The sequence below is a fragment of the Eptatretus burgeri genome, chromosome 2 (genome assembly GCF_056783735.1).
Source record: "Eptatretus burgeri isolate ZD-2024b chromosome 2, Ebu_testis_v1, whole genome shotgun sequence".
NCBI lineage: Eukaryota > Metazoa > Chordata > Myxini > Myxiniformes > Myxinidae > Eptatretus > Eptatretus burgeri.
The window spans coordinates 126,481,029-126,496,915 of record NC_140962.1 but is presented as its reverse complement, the minus strand read 5'-3'; the positions used below and the strand labels follow the sequence as shown (position 1 = coordinate 126,496,915).

Genomic DNA, 15,887 nt, shown 5'->3' with positions numbered 1-15,887 from the left:
ACCCGCTGCACTTCCGCCACTGCCCTCATCCGCTGCACATCCTCCACTGCCATCATCAGCTGCACATCCGCCACTGCCCTCATCCGCTGCACATCTTCCACTGTTTGCACACGCTGCACCTCCGCCACCGCTTGCACCCGCTGCACATCCGCCACTTCCCTCACCTGCTGCACCTCCACCAATGCACCTCCACCACTGCCTGCACTCGCTGCACATCCACCACCACTTGCACCCACTGCACATCCACCACCGCTTGCACCCGCTGCACTTCCGCCACTGCTTGCACACACTCCACCTCCGCCACTGCTTGCATCCACTGCACCTCCGCCCTTGCCCACACCTGCTGCACCGTCACCACTGCCTGCACCAGTTGCACCGTCACCGCTTGTCCACCCCCATTGCACAACACGACCCCCCCGTGAACGTAGCGCGCGCACACACACACACACACACACACACACACACACACACACACACACACACACACACACACACACACACACACACACACACACACACACACACACACACACACACACACACACACACACACACACACACACACACACACACACAACTACAGTTCGAGAGTTCTGTGCATGTGTCGTGTTTTGCTTCATCCTAGATGATTATTATTTTAAATAATTTTTATTATCGTTGATTACACTGAATCCTTTTGCCATTTCGGTACAACAAGGTTTTTGTGTGGATATATTTATTTATTGTTTTTATCACTCATTGTATAATTTCTGCGCAGTCGAGCGTTTCGATTCTCGACACGTCATCGGTAGTAATGGCGGACGGGTGGTCGCTCGGAAGTCACGCGAACGTCACAAATATGTACAACTCGATCGTTATTAAAACTCTTATTAGTTTAGCGTAAATCAAAAGGTTTAAGAAAACGGAAAATCCTGTCGATTTACGAAATAATTGTCCACAGGAAGTTGGGAAATCTTCGCGTTCCGAGGCCGGCGCCGAGCAAAATGGCGGACCAAGAAGGGTTGTCTGCTGAGCAGACAGAGAAGTTATTGCAGTTTCAGGTGAACATGAACATGAACTTCACGGGTCCGTGAGGATCGTGCTGCGGCATCGTTGTGCGTCATCCTCGTGGACGTTTTAGTTGTCGGATGTTGTGTTTATCTGACATTGTGGTGCCGACAACATGTTCCATCGCGTTGGGGATCCCGTGTCCTGATGTTTGTATGAAATCGCAGCGTCACGTTCGTGTGTGTGTGCGCGTGCCACAAACCGCGCGGCTTGAGTGGCTCATCGTGGCCACGTGACGTCCTTCACCGTCGTCACCAGAACCCGTCGTCACCGTCACGTTTGCTTCGAAATACTTTTGAAGGACTTTCTTATTGTTGTTGTTGTTGATGTTATATATCGTTATTCTTCTCCTGCTTTCAGTTCTTTGTTCCGCATTTGGTTTTTGACGCCTCGAATGGCTTTTTAACTGCTTGGAACGGACGTCTTTCCGCAGGATCTCACGGGGATCGAGTCAATGGACCAATGCAGACAAACGCTGCAAAGACATCACTGGAGCATCGAGGTACTTTGGGAGAAACTTGGTTAAACTTGTACGAAGTTAACAAACTCCCGTTATCCTTCACACCTGATACTTCTCACCTGTTGCACTGTAGTTGTGTTCGGCTTTGTCACGTGTCTTTGTCGTTCACGACTTGACGGACAGTCCCAGGACAATTTTGGAGGCCAACGATCGAACTTGGACATGTCGTTTCGAGTTGACGGCGATTTCGATGTTTTTCGTCCTCAGCTTCTTGTTCCACCTTTTGGTTTCATAAGGAACGTTTTTTTTGTGCGTTCCCTCCCGAGCTTTTTGGGTCATTTCATGTCAAATCATCAAAGAATCTGCCGTCATCTCTCAGATTTTTGTAAAACTTTGGGAACCAATTGGGACCCATGGAAAACGGCAAGAACTCAAATACTTTTGCTAACAGCCTCTTAATTAGTGAGATACAGACTAACGAACTTTGGACTAATTAACACGACGTTGCAAATTCAAATGGCCATATCTCTAAAAGTATAACACCAAGAGGGCTGGTTTTGTTGTAATTTTAAAGGTATTTTCATGCCCTATTAATTTGTCTGGGCAACATTTTCCTACCTCCAACCACAAAAAAGTTATCACAAAATATAAACTTCAATCATGAATCCCCAAAAAATGTATTCTTAAAATTTCCTCAAATTCATCCCAGAGGTACCTTATGATGTCAAGAAGCTTCCACATAAATTTTGTGATGGGCACTCCAATAGTTTCTGAGATATGAGCAATAATGTACATGTACGTATGGCATATAGGTTCGAAAATCAGCATTTGTAATGTATTATACAATCAATAAGTGAGTTCAAGTACACAGTGTTCACTAACCTGACTTTGGCTTTCAATTTCCTCTTCAATGCAGCAACAGCAGCACTTGTTTCTTCCCCTCAGGCCCAGTTGAAAATGAAAGTATATGATACTTCAAAGCAATTGATGGTCGTTCCCTGTGTTCCCTGTCATGGCTAGGTTAGAATGATTGTATAATACATTACAAATGCTGATTTTCGAACCTATATGCCATACGTACATGTACATTATTGCTCATATCTCAGAAACTATTAGAGTGCCCATCACAAAATTTATGTTGAAGCTTCTTGACATCATAAGGTACCTCTGGGATGAATTTGAGGAAATTTGAAGGATACATTTTTTGGGGATTCACGATTGAAGTTTATATTTTGTGATAACTTTTTTGTGGTTGGAGGTAGGAAAATGTTACCCAGACAAATTCATAGGGCATGAAATACCTTTAAAATGACACCAAAACCAGCTCTCTGGGTGTTATACTTTTAGAGATATGGCCATTTGAATTTGCGACGTCGTGCTAATTAGTCCAAAGTTCGTTAGTGTGTATCTCACTAATTAAGAGGCTGTTAGCAAAAATATTTTAGTTCTTGCCGTTTTTCATGGGTCCCAATTGGTTCCCAAAGTTTTACAAAAATCTGAGAGATGACGGCAGATTCTTTGATGATTTGACATGGAATGACCCTTTTGTGCGTTCCCCCCCGAGCTTTTTGTGTGTTCCCTCCTGAGCTTTTTGTGCGTTCCCTCCTGAGCTTTTTGTGCGTTCCCTCGCGAGCTTTTTGTGCGTTCCCTCCCGAGCTTTTTGTGCGTTCCCTCCCGAGCTTTTTGTGCGTTCCCTCCCGAGCTTTTTGTGCGTTCCCTCCCGAGCTTTTTGTGCGTTCCCTCCCGAGCTTTTTGTGCGTTCCCTCCCGAGCTTTTTGTGCGTTCCCTCCCGAGCTTTTTGTGCGTTCCCTCCCGAGCTTTTTGTGCGTTCCCTCCCGAGCTTTTTGTGCGTTCCCTCCCGAGCTTTTTGTGCGTTCCCTCCCGAGCTTTTTGTGCGTTCCCTCCCGAGCTTTTTGTGCGTTCCCTCCCGAGCTTTTTGTGCGTTCCCTCCCGAGCTTTTTGTGCGTTCCCTCCCCAGCTTTTTGTGCGTTCCCTCCCCAGCTTTTTGTGCGTTCCCTCCCCAGCTTTTTGTGCGTTCCCTCCCCAGCTTTTTGTGCGTTCCCTCCCCAGCTTTTTGTGCGTTCCCTCCCGAGCTTTTTGTGCGTTCCCTCCTGAGCTTTTTGTGCGTTCTCTCCCGAGCTTTTTGTGTGTTCTCTCCAGAGCTTCTTACTCCCTCTCCTCCTCCTCTCCTCTCCTCTGACGAAATTCACAAACCACCATTCAGGTCCCTTAGGTGAGATATCTCGGTAAGTATATGTGTAGTTAGGCCCAAACCCGTTGTCTAGAGGGAATAAATGTCATTCATGCGGGCTGCGACTCTTCAGGATAGCCGTTTTTCTTTTACTATCTTTATTTTGGACCAGCCGCCATTATTACCACCACCAACCACGTCTCAACAGCCATCGCACAACCACCAACCACAACGCGGCCATCACAACAACAACCACCAACCACAATGCCGCTTCACAACAACAACCACCAACCACAATGCCGCTTCACCACAACCGCCACGACCTTTACCGTCACAACTCGCCACCATCGCATCACCGTCATCTCGTGCCACTCGTGGGCACCGATGCTGGACTCGTGCGGGGCGCGCACCGAGCAGCGTGTTCAAAAACATCACGGACTTTCCGCAGAAAAACAGATCAAAAATGACTCACGCCCACTTTTGTTCCGTCCAATCGGTGAGCGAGGGGCGATTTGGCCCCGCCTCCAGGGCGTTGGAGGGCGGTCGCTATATGCAAATTCATGGATCAAAAAGCATTCACGCCCACTTTTCCTCGGGCCAATGGGGAGCCAGGTGAAGGGTCGGAGGCAAAGGGTCAAGGGTGAAAGAGCGAAGCCACGGGGCTTATAAAAACGACTGCGTTCGTCAGACAAGTTGAGTAAGAGTGGAGTAAGAGTTGAGTTGGAAGTTGAGTGGAGTGTGCGGAATTCAAGAGAGTCGTCGGTGGAGCTGGAAAGAAGTGATACTAGTCGGAGTGAAGAGGACAGAGCTGTGGAGAGGTGACGGCGGCGAAGGCGGACGAGGGGGTGCTCGCGTCGGTGCCGGGAGCGGCACAGGGAGAGGCCAGCAACGCGACCGAGGTGGAGGAGGAGACGCTCGCCGCGGGACCCGAGACAGGGTTATATCCTCCTTTCCCCGAGCATCAGCAACCCCCTCCTGTTTCCCCCCGCGCTGAGATAGTGCGACAAAGGGGGCCCCCTTCCCACCCCCTACCAGACACTGTCCGCGAGGCCCGCGGAGTTGAGGCACCACCGCCGCTCCGCGTCTCATCATCAGACGGGTAGGCCCGACACGGTCTCGGCCCCAGGCCCGCCTACCCCCCCTCATCCTGGAGGGTGGTTCTCTTTTCTTTTGCTTTGGGAATATGTGTTGTCGGCGCCGTCTGTGAAGTAAAATTGTATAAGTGTTGCCGTGTGCCCGGTAGTCGGATAGATCTGCATTGTTGCATTTGCTTTTTGTGTAATATTGCATTGTCTTCTTCTTTTACATGTGCTTTTGGTGGAATTGTATATGTGTGCTTTCCGTTCATCGCGAAATAAATGTGCTTATTGTTGAACTGTTTTCCCGCTTCGCTTCGTCATTTCTTTCATTGAATCTCCATCTTGCTTCACGTAAAGGGTTGGTCGTGGGCTGAAACGCCCGATAATTAATCGAACCGTCGAGGCCGACGAATAACACCGCTCGGTTATCCCGATAGTACGGAACGGGTCGCTTAAAGTGGCCCGTGTCCGAAGTCGACCTGCGGCGAGGTGCGATCGCCCGGTCTACCCTCCGTGTGGGTACTTAGGTAGGTCGAATTTGGCGAGCAACCCTATCCCACGCGGGGGCCGATTGGCACGATCGTGGTGAGACCGAAAGGTCCACCTGTGACTGGTTCCCAGCGTTAGTCCGAGAGGGTCACGACTGGATTGTCCGTCCGGTGGGCGACGTGCCGCGATTCCAGTTACGTGGCCGTCCGCACGCCGGCGGGCGCGAATCCGCAACACTGGTGTCAGGAGTGGGATACAAATCCATCGCCCTCCTCACGGCACTGGTAACGGAGAACGGGAAAACGGGCTCTCCTGTCTCCGGCTAAATTCACGGGAATCGGTCCAGGGGTGAGAGAAGCGACCCCCGATTCCCTCCAAATTACGAGCGAGCTAAATTAACCCTTTAAGAGAAGCAAGATGGCGTCTCAAGGCGAGCGGGAGCCGGGGGTATTAGAAATGGATGTAGAATGTGTAGAATCCATGGCTCAAGATGAAATCCCCGTGCAGGAAATGTTGGTTGTACAGGAAAACGAACTCGCCCAACTGAACCCAGAGCCCGAAATGGGTGCGGCAGCGGCCGCGGTGTATGACACCTCCCCTTCCCCTCTCCACCAAAACCCTTCCCCAACCCCTGCCGAAACGGCTCACCCAAGCGCACCCGACATGGCCCAGCTTTGCGCCATGCTGGCGGCAATGACAAACGAAGTGAAAAACGAAATAAAAGGAATGAACGAAAAGATGGATACAAATACAAATGAAATGAAAAACGAAATGAAAAACGAAATGAAAGGCATGAACGAAAAGATGGATACAAATACAAAGGAAATGAAAAACGAAATGAACGGAATGAACAAGCAAATGGACGAAGTGAAAACGACGATGGATGCGAATACACAGCAAATGAGGGAAGAAATGAAAGAGCTGCGGGGTGAGACGCAGAACATGGGCCGATGCCTGCAGGCGGGCATGAAGGCCGTTAGCAGGGAGCTTAAAATGGCGACTCCACGTGTGGGAGCGAACGAGCTGGGTGGGGGTGCAACGGCTGACAGGCCCGCGGTGGAGGCGGGTGAAAAAATAATTCGGGGGGCGTGTTGGGCGAGGGTCGTGACGATGACCGAAAGGGAAAAATTAAATGGGGAGACCAAGACGTGTGAGACGAGACACGAGGTGACGACAAAGGAAATAAAAATAGTTGAGACAAGGGAGGTAAAGGGTGAAGAGGTGACTGAGTTGGCAGAGACAAGGGAGATGGGAACGATAGAGGGAAGACTACACGATGAAGACGGGGTAAGTGACGCACACACACGCGGAGGTAGGGGAGGATAATGGGGGTGAGCTGGCGGACTGGGTAGAGACCCAGTGCGAGCACCTGGATGGCCTCCTCCAGGAACGAGGGGAGGGAGTATGCCCCCTTGAGGCGAGTCACGACCAGGTGAGTTCGGTCGTGCTTTGCGAGGTTGAGAGGAGGAGTGCTGTGGACAGGTGCACGGAGAGCTTGGGGGGTATAGAGGCCCCGGAGACCCTTGTGGGGACACGAATCCCCAGTGTGGTTGTCCCTGTGTGTGTGGTGCAAGGCGTGAGTGCGTCCCCGTGTGTGGAAGCGACCCCGTGTGTGAGTGGTGTGGTGGCGATGGTGCCAGAGTACGTGCTTCCCAGCACGCCGTGTGTGGATGAGGCACCGTGTGTGGAAGAGGCCGTGTGTGTGGATGAAACGGCCAGTGTGGATGAGGAACCGCGGTTGAGTGCCCCCGCGTGTGTGAGTGAGGGACGGTGTGTGGATGAAGCACCGCGGTTGAGTGCCCCCGCGTGTGTGAGTGAGGCACGGTGTATGAGTGAGGCACGAGTGAGTGGAAGGCCGCGAGTGAGTGGAGCCATGTGTGCGAGGGAGGTGGCATGCGTGAGTGAACGGCCGAGTGCAAGGGAGACCGTGTGTGTGAGAGAGCGGTATGTGAGGGAGATGTCGGTTGCCATGCGGGAGCACGCAGCCGCGTCTCCCGGTGTGAATGTAATGGAATGGAGTGTGAGCGTCATAACACGCAGGTGTGCGTGGGTCGAATGGCGACGACGGCGACATGTGAGGAAAGGAAGCCGAGTAGCGGCTGTAGTTGTTTCGGGGACCGTGCCGGGTTCACCCAGCAGTGAGCACGAGGTCCGTGCTGTGCAACGCACGAGGCCCCCACGTGCTCGCTTGCGAGAGTGAAGTCCCGGTCCGGAAACGCACGCGGCGGATTTGCCGATCCCGCGGACGGACAAAGTTTAGGCAGGATTACGGATTTGGACCGGACGGGTTCTCCACGCGATCGTGTGTGTTAAGCTCCAACGGGCAAAGCACATGTGTTCGCGTGGGGAACCCCTCAAGACGTGGGGCTTGTGTTTTTTATGCGCACGGTGACGCCATGGCTGCACGTGGGGTTGGAATCCGGCAGGAGGGGTATCCCTGCCGGATGGTACCATCCAAGGAGGGACGAGGTACACGTGCAGCTGCATGACGTCACGGGCAGGTGAAAAGTGCGCGAGCTGTGAGTTGCCGCGCTGGTGATGCGCATGTAAACAAAAAAAAACAAAAAAACAAAAAAACAAAAAAAAAAACAAGCCTCACTTTCGGGTGCACAGGATTCCTGGGCAAGGGGTGGAAGACACCCTTCCCAGGGCACAGGATGGAAACTAGTTAGGGGGAAGGGTTAGCTTAGCTAGACCGACTTCATGGGGCAGGGGTATGTCCTCATGGAGTCCGTGGAATGGATTAGTTAGAGGGATTGTAGCCAGATTTAGGATGGGAAAATGGGAATAGATTTAGAAGACCGTGACAGACTTGTGAATGTGTAGAGGGGATGTAGTTTAGCGACGTAGTGTTAAAAGGAACGTGCTATAGTTTAAGGGACGACGTGGGAGCACGAGTTAGTTAGGGAATGTAGTTAGAAGGATGGCAGAGTTCAGCGGTGAGTGTGTTGAAGAGTTGGTGAGTGAATTGGAAGCATGTGCTTGGTGAGTGAGTGAGGCCAGTGGGTCTGTGTGAGTGGAGCGAATGGGGAATGCATGGTGCGATGAGTGATTGGGGGGAGGAGTGACTCCCGCCCAAGGGACCCCGGGGTCAATGTAGAGTGAGTTAGGGGGTTAGTCAAATTAACAAATATGGAAGTCATTTTGTTGTTGGTGGGGAAGTAGGCTCGAAACCCATTTGGAGGGGTGCAGGAGCCCTGTTGACAGGCTGGGAGCGTGGCTGCGAAAGGTGAGTATCGCTGAGTGGGTACCCCGGGCACCAGGCTAGTCGGCCGTGGTAGGCCAAGGGCCAATGGGGGGCCGGGATAGCGTAGTGGGCACGGGTGCGCCTGCTTGGTGCGGGGGCCCGGGGCGCCATTAGCCGCGTGGGCAGTGTTGTGGGCACGGGTGACCCTCGGAAAGGGGCCTGGGAAGCCAGCCTGCCACGTGTGCGTTTCAGGGGAGGTGCCATGGGGGGCACTCCCCGGTGTTAGGGAGCTGGTAGGCTCGGAGGCAGTGTAGTGCCCGGGGGTGCCATAGCGGGAGAATCGGCAGAGGGTCGTGCCTGCCAAAGGGAGCCACGTGTCCCAGCCATGAGACCGTGTGAGGGCACGGAGAGAAAATTGGGGGGCGAGGCCCGAAATTGTAAGGACACCAACACAGGCGACGGGAATCTGGGTTTATAGAACCAATAGTTTAAGCGAGAGGCGCTTGTTGAAAGCCCCGGGGTAGTTTAACAGTTAAATGGTTAGGGTGGATTAGGAAGTGTACCCCTCCGCACCATCCATCCCCTCGCTCTCGTTGTGGGCTGCTGGACCCACTTTGGTTATAGATCGCTGAACTCTGGGGAGGCCATTCTGAGGCTTGGATTGGGCCTCGACATAGGACGCTAGCTCTCCCTTATTCCCCTCCGGGAAGGGAACGTAGGGGTTGGGAGTAGGCTCGGTGACAGGATAGGTTAGCCGAACAAGGACGATAAAGGGGGTTAGGGGACGATATATAGTGGGGAAGTAAAAATAAAAAAAAAATAAAAAAATAAGTTGGGGCTAAATTGGGGTTTGACAAATTAAGGGAGTGGGTATGTACAGTGACAGGCAAAGGCGATAGGTGGGAGGGAGACAGGTAGGTAGGTCCGAGCCCGCCTTCCAAGTGGCCAGCACCACCGCACTCCCTCCACCAACCTCCACTGAACGGCAAAGGCTGGCCAGCTTCATCTGCCGGCTGGCTGTTTTCTGCAAGGCCTGTGCCGGCTGGATTGTCTGCAGCTGCTGTGCTGCAAGGCCGGTGCCGGCTGGATCGTCTGCAGCTGCTGTGCTGCAAGGCCTGTGCCGGTCGGATTGTCTGCAGCTGCTGTGCTTCAAGGCCTGTGCCGGCCAGTTCGTCTGCCGGCTGTGTTTGCCTGCAGCGGCCTTCTTCTGCGGGCTGTGTTTGCCTGCTGCCTTTGCCATGCCATGCCCACTGCCCCTGCTCACCAGCCCCCGTTCAATTTTTGCTTTGCCCCCCCCCTGTTCATTGCCATGTGCGCCAGGATCAAGGCAACAGTTTGCAAGCTGCAAGCACTGCCCTGTTGGCAGCTACAACACGGGCCTGCAGTGGCGGCCCGTGCACCGTGTTTGTGTTCATCCATCCATTCGTTGTGTTCATTGCATGTGCCACTTGAGCTGGCACGGAGACTACGTTTGTGCAGCCCATGCACCGTTGTGGTTCACTGCGTTCAGTTCAAAAGGGAAGGCCTTGGACTGCGTGTGAGCAGCCGGCCACGTTCCCTGTCACCTGCATTGGTTGAGTCAGAGACTGCATGCGAGCAGCCTGGCTCCCTGCTAACTGCTTTCTTTTTGCAGAGCTCATTGATCCTGGGCCATGGTTTAGTGTAAAATTTGTAAGTTAAGGTTAAGATGTACTGTAAATATGAGTGCGCCCCCGGCATGTATGTCTTCGCGCCGGCAATTTTATTTAAGTCGTCCGTGTGAGTGAGTTTGTTTAGGTAGTTACTCAGCCCTCAGGTTATTTATTTTGGGGACACGAATACCATGAATGTCGCACTCAGGGATCCGTAGGTAAAATGTACGGGGGGAAAACTACACATGATGGCACACGAAAATTTGACGACTCGGGACGAGTCTGTAAAAAGGGGAGGGGGTAGTGTTGTGGTTGACGAAATTCACAAACCACCATTCAGGTCCCTTAGGTGAGATATCTCGGTAAGTATATGTGTAGTTAGGCCCAAACCCGTTGTCTAGAGGAAATAAATGTCATTCATGCGGGCTGCGACTCTTCAGGATAGCCGTTTTTCTTTTACTATCTTTATTTTGGACCAGCCGCCATTATTACCACCACCAACCACGTCTCAACAGCCATCACACAACAACCACCAACCACAACGCGGCCATCACAACAACAACTACCAACCACAACGCCGCTTCACAACAACAACCACCAACCACAACGCCGCTTCACCACAACCGCCACGACCTTTACCGTCACAACTCGCCACCATCGCATCACCGTCATCTCGCGCCACTCGTGGGCACCGATGCTGGACTCGTGCGGGGCGCGCACCGAGCAGCGTGTTCAAAAACATCATGGACTTTCTGCAGAAAAACGGATCAAAAACGACTCACGCCCACTTTTGTTCCGTCCAATCGGTGAGCGAGGGGAGATTTGGCCCCGCCTCCAGGGCGTTGGAGGGCGGTCGCTATATGCAAATTCATGGATCAAAAAGCATTCACGCCCACTTTTCCTCGGGCCAATGGGGAGCCAGGTGAAGGGTCGGAGGCAAAGGGTCAAGGGTGAAAGAGCGAAGCCACGGGGCTTATAAAAACGACTGCGTTCGTCAGACAAGTTGAGTAAGAGTGGAGTAAGAGTTGAGTTGGAAGTTGAGTGGAGTGTGCGGAATTCAAGAGAGTCGTCGGTGGAGCTGGAAAGAAGTGGTACTAGTCGGAGTGAAGAGGACGGAGCTGTGGAGAGGTGACGGCGGCGAAGGCGGACGAGGGGGTGCTCGCGTCGGTGCCGGGAGCGGCACCGGGAGAGGCCAGCAACGCGACCGAGGTGGAGGAGGAGACGCTCGCCGTGGGACCCGAGACAGGGTTATATCCTCCTTTCCCCGAGCATCAGCAACCCCCTCCTGTTTCCCCCCGCGCTGAGATAGTGCGACAAAGGGGGCCCCCTTCCCACCCCCTACCAGACACTGTCCGCGAGGCCCGTGGAGTTGAGGCACCACCGCCGCTCCGCGTCTCATCATCAGACGGGTAGGCCCGACACGGTTTCGGCCCCAGGCCCGCCTACCCCCCTCATCCTGGAGGGTGGTTCTCTTTTCTTTTGCTTTGGGAATATGTGTTGTCGGCGCCGTCTGTGAAGTAAAATTGTATAAGTGTTGCCGTGTGCCCGGTAGTCGGATAGATCTGCATTGTTGCATTTGCTTTTTGTGTAATATTGCATTGTCTTCTTCTTTTACATGTGCTTTTGGTGGAATTGTATATGTGTGCTTTCCGTTCATCGCGAAATAAATGTGCTTATTGTTGAACTGTTTTCCCGCTTCGCTTCGTCATTTCTTTCATTGAATCTCCATCTTGCTTCACGTAAAGGGTTGGTCGTGGGCTGAAACGCCCGATAATTAATCGAACCGTCGAGGCCGACGAATAACACCGCTCGGTTATCCCGATAGTACGGAACGGGTCGCTTAAAGTGGCCCGTGTCCGAAGTCGACCTGCGGCGAGGTGCGATCGCCCGGTCTACCCTCCGTGTGGGTACTTAGGTAGATCGAATTTGGCGAGCAACCCTATCCCACGCGGGGGCCGATTGGCACGATCGTGGTGAGACCGAAAGGTCCACCCGTGACTGGTTCCCGGCGTTAGTCCGAGAGGGTCACGACTGGATTGTCCGTCCAGTGGGCGACGTGCCGCGATTCGAGTTACGTGGCCGTCCGCACGCTGGCGGGCGCGAATCCGCAACAATATGTTAGTCAGCTTGTATGTTTTTTTATTTTTTATTTTTTTCATTATTATTATTATTTTTTTGTTTCTCTATAATCACGTATCGATCACTCTGCAGAGCACAGTTATCATTGGAAATTTTTGTAACTTCGCATATCAGAGTCCTATAGAGGTCCCTTTCAGCGCATAAAATTTTCAAGGTCAAAGGTCAAGGTCACTTTGTCGCAAATCAGGGGAGTCGACGAAACCCTTATTTTTTGAGTATTTTTTATCGGATCGTCTTCAAACTTCATGGGAATATAGTTCATGGTCTGGCGCTCAGCTGATTAATTTTTGTTGGCGATCGGCCTTGACCTTCATGGTTAGCACTGGAGGTCGAAAGTTTTTGACCCCAAGGTCACATTTTGAAATCTTAGATAGCATATCGAGTAATAGCTCATATGAAAGCGCTTGATAAGTGCTTTCCAGATCTGTCAAAAGTTTGACGCTATGACGTCATCAAATGACGCTATGACGTCATCAAATCATTTGATGACGTCATGACGAAAAAACGGATTTTTTTCATGGTTACTCTGTAGAATGATTCTCATCGGAATCTCTCGTAGGCAGATATTCCTCAAGGAGTCGCTCCTGGTGGATAGCAGTTCTGTTCACCTCAGTGTGACCTTAAAGAAGTCACACGTGGTCACCTTTTGGCAAGATGGTTTTTATTTTATTTTTAACCTGTTTTAGACAAGTTTAGTTTGAGCACAAAGTGGACTTGTATGGGCTTTACATTTCGGGATGTTTTCTAATGTTTTTAAATCTTTTTTATTTTTTATTTTAAACCTCTTTCTTCAGTTCAACCATATGTTGAAGACCATGCCTAAAATAATATATTGGTGAAGTTGTAACAAACACCTCGTGTGTAAACTTTTTTATCCTTGGAGCTGAACTGGGTCTTTGCATCTTGTTGCTTCATTAGGTGTTTTTGTAGAGAAACCGCAAACTTTAGTATTCAACCCTGGAGTGACTTACCTCCTCCTCCCCTGCACCCCCCCCCGCACTTCCCTACTCAAGAAAAAGGCTTCAACCAGATTGTGTAGGATGATTGGTATTGACAGTCAATTATCTTGGGGTTGGGATGGAAGTGAAGGATTTCTGAAAAGCACAAACAGGGTCTACATTGGCTGCTGTCTCTCCAGGCAGCTGTGCAAGACCGACTGAACGAAGAAGAGGGAGTACCACGCGTGTTTGACCCACCGCATGCTACGGCACACCTTCCAATTGTGAACACAATGGACAATCGCATATATAGCTACATTGTCCCTCGACCCTCTCCTCGGGTAGGTGGTTGTGACACTTCCTTTGAACTCCAGTTTGATAACACATCTCAGTGTCGTTCTTGCTTCTAAGTTGCGTTTTCTTCTCTTCTTGTGAAGGGGTTTTTTGGGTGGAGTTATTACTTCTTGATGATTCCCTTCAGATTCACTTACTACACAGTCATGGACATTTTAAGGTACGAATTAGATTAGATAAACGAAGAAGTGGTTAAAATGACAAACTTGTACGAGCAAGTAATAAATTGCACTCTTTGCAGGATGAAGTCTATTTTCACTGTATGTTTTGGCTGAGGTTTCTGAGATTATTGTTGTATGTCGAAGTGTACATATATCGTGAGGCTCCGGCACCTCTGATGGGTGCAAATATGTGTGATTCCTACTGTCCTCTCCTCCCCCCCCACCCCCCCCCAAATATACCATCTTCCCTTCTCTCTTAGTCCTGTTCTGCATATACATTGTGACTGTCATTTAGCCAATGCAATCCAACAAAAAGAAGAGTATGGTACTGGACATCATCGGTCACTTCATTTGGCCAGTATACTAAGTGTGCCAGTCTTCCGATTGGTAGTTCCCTCCAATTGCGCATGCGATGCGTGATTGTACGTTTGGTATTTATATATTGACAGCTGTTGGCATTGCATGTGGTACATTGCATCGGTGGTACGCAGTTCTTTCTCTGCTGTCACTGCCTATTTGCCAACATGGAATGAAAACAAATCGTGGCTGATAGGGGCGTGTATCACTGGGGTCTCATGCATTTGCTGCTTGTGAATGTCAGCAGCTGTGGAGGAGGAACTCTGGTCGAGTTGAAATGGCAAAGGGCTCACCTTGGGTTTGCGTTCTTGATTTTTCTGTGCAGCCTCTTTTACTTGAAGGGTCAACTGTTGAAGATCTGTATGTTTGTTTATAGTGTATAACATAATTGCCGTGTTCAGGCCGATTAACACCGACCTGGAGGGATAGGCGAACAGCCGAAACTCTTGGAGATTATGGCGCACGCGGGATGGGGAGCAACGAGGGCGTTTAACAGAGGCGTTCACCAGAACGGAAACACACAGGTTTATTCTCGAACCCACAACAAATAGACAAACAGAAGTAAATTGAACAAATGATGGTTTAATGAACATAAAATCAATTAGTTATCATGGAAATAAACCAAAGGGCAATCATGAAAAGTGAAGTAAAAGGAAATCCTCATTTGAGACATCTCCACTAAATCACAAATGCAGACGAGGGGAAATATAGAAATAAAAGAAAATCCTCCCTTTACGCTGGTACTCAGCTTTGTGTCCAGAGATGACCTTTTAGAGCCTCACAGTCATCGAGCCTCGAAGCCACTGCGTGGGAAACTCACCAGATGGCCCGAAGGCACTCTCCGTGGCCATGTATGGGAGACAATTCACGCGGGCGATCCCCAACGCCAACAGCCCACCAGCCGTTGTCGAAGCTCCTCCTCACGATCAAAATTGCTGACACAGCTCCTCTCTCAGTACCAGGCCTGCTCACAGCAAATGGCACGGCCTTCCTCTTTGATCCTCCAACAAGGGATACTGCCAAGTTTGACATGAGAGACGCGCTCCTCTTCTTCTCTTCCTCTCCTTCCAAAGCGCACAAACTTCACGACCCACCCGAGCAGTCAATGGATCGCGTCTTGCACTAACACGTGAGCAAATTCACACAACACGAACAGGGAGAATCGCTCAGCCTTCTGGACCGTGGTGAGGAGAGGAAAGAGAGACCTGTGTTGCGTCCGCTGTCTCTACTCCATCCTTTTCCCTCTTACGTCACACCAATCCTAAGGCATGGCTTGCTGCTACGAAGCTGGGAAGGTGGGGTTTTTGCCTACCCGGAAATGTTCGGCTCTGTTGTTGTTGTTGTTGTTGTTGTTAGAACGTGGTTCCTTTTTGTAGCTGGCCTTGTAAATGCAAAAACGTAAGAAAAGGTCACAGGGAGCAATCACATACTGGGAGAAACTAGCCTTAAACCTCGTTAATGCAGCATCACTCCCCCCCCCCCACCCGTCACCCACGTAAACAATCTCAAGCTCACAGTTTTCCCGACTTAATTTACATCGAGAGATGTCTCTGACCCGTCCACGGGACATACTTCACGATACAATCCCACCTTTATGATGAAATTCCTCCATCTACCCCACAAACGTAACAATGCCAATCATATATATATATATATATATATATATATATATATATATATATATATATATATATATATATATATATATATATATATATATATATATATATATATATATATATATATATATATATATATATATATATATATATATATATATATATATATATATATATATATATATAATATGAAGACCACAATGGGAAAACCAAAGATGTCACTTATTATAAATTT

General features: G+C 50.3%; 1 protein-coding gene across 2 annotated transcripts in view; it reads left to right on the top strand.

Annotated features, from left to right (window-relative positions):
• Window positions 1-773: 773 nt before the first annotated feature.
• Window positions 774-15,887, top strand: part of FAF2 (Fas associated factor family member 2) — a 54,816-nt gene continuing 39,702 nt past the window's right edge. Inside the window, exons 1-4 of one of the 2 annotated variants that reach the window (XM_085871148.1) lie at window positions 774-1,040; window positions 1,481-1,549; window positions 13,362-13,502; window positions 13,599-13,675. In XM_085871148.1, coding sequence (XP_085727274.1) covers window positions 984-1,040; window positions 1,481-1,549; window positions 13,362-13,502; window positions 13,599-13,675 — 344 coding nt within the window. In that variant the 5' untranslated portion in view covers window positions 774-983. The remainder of the gene's footprint in view (window positions 1,041-1,480; window positions 1,550-13,361; window positions 13,503-13,598; window positions 13,676-15,887) is intronic. The other variant, XM_085871147.1, reaches the window with a different exon arrangement.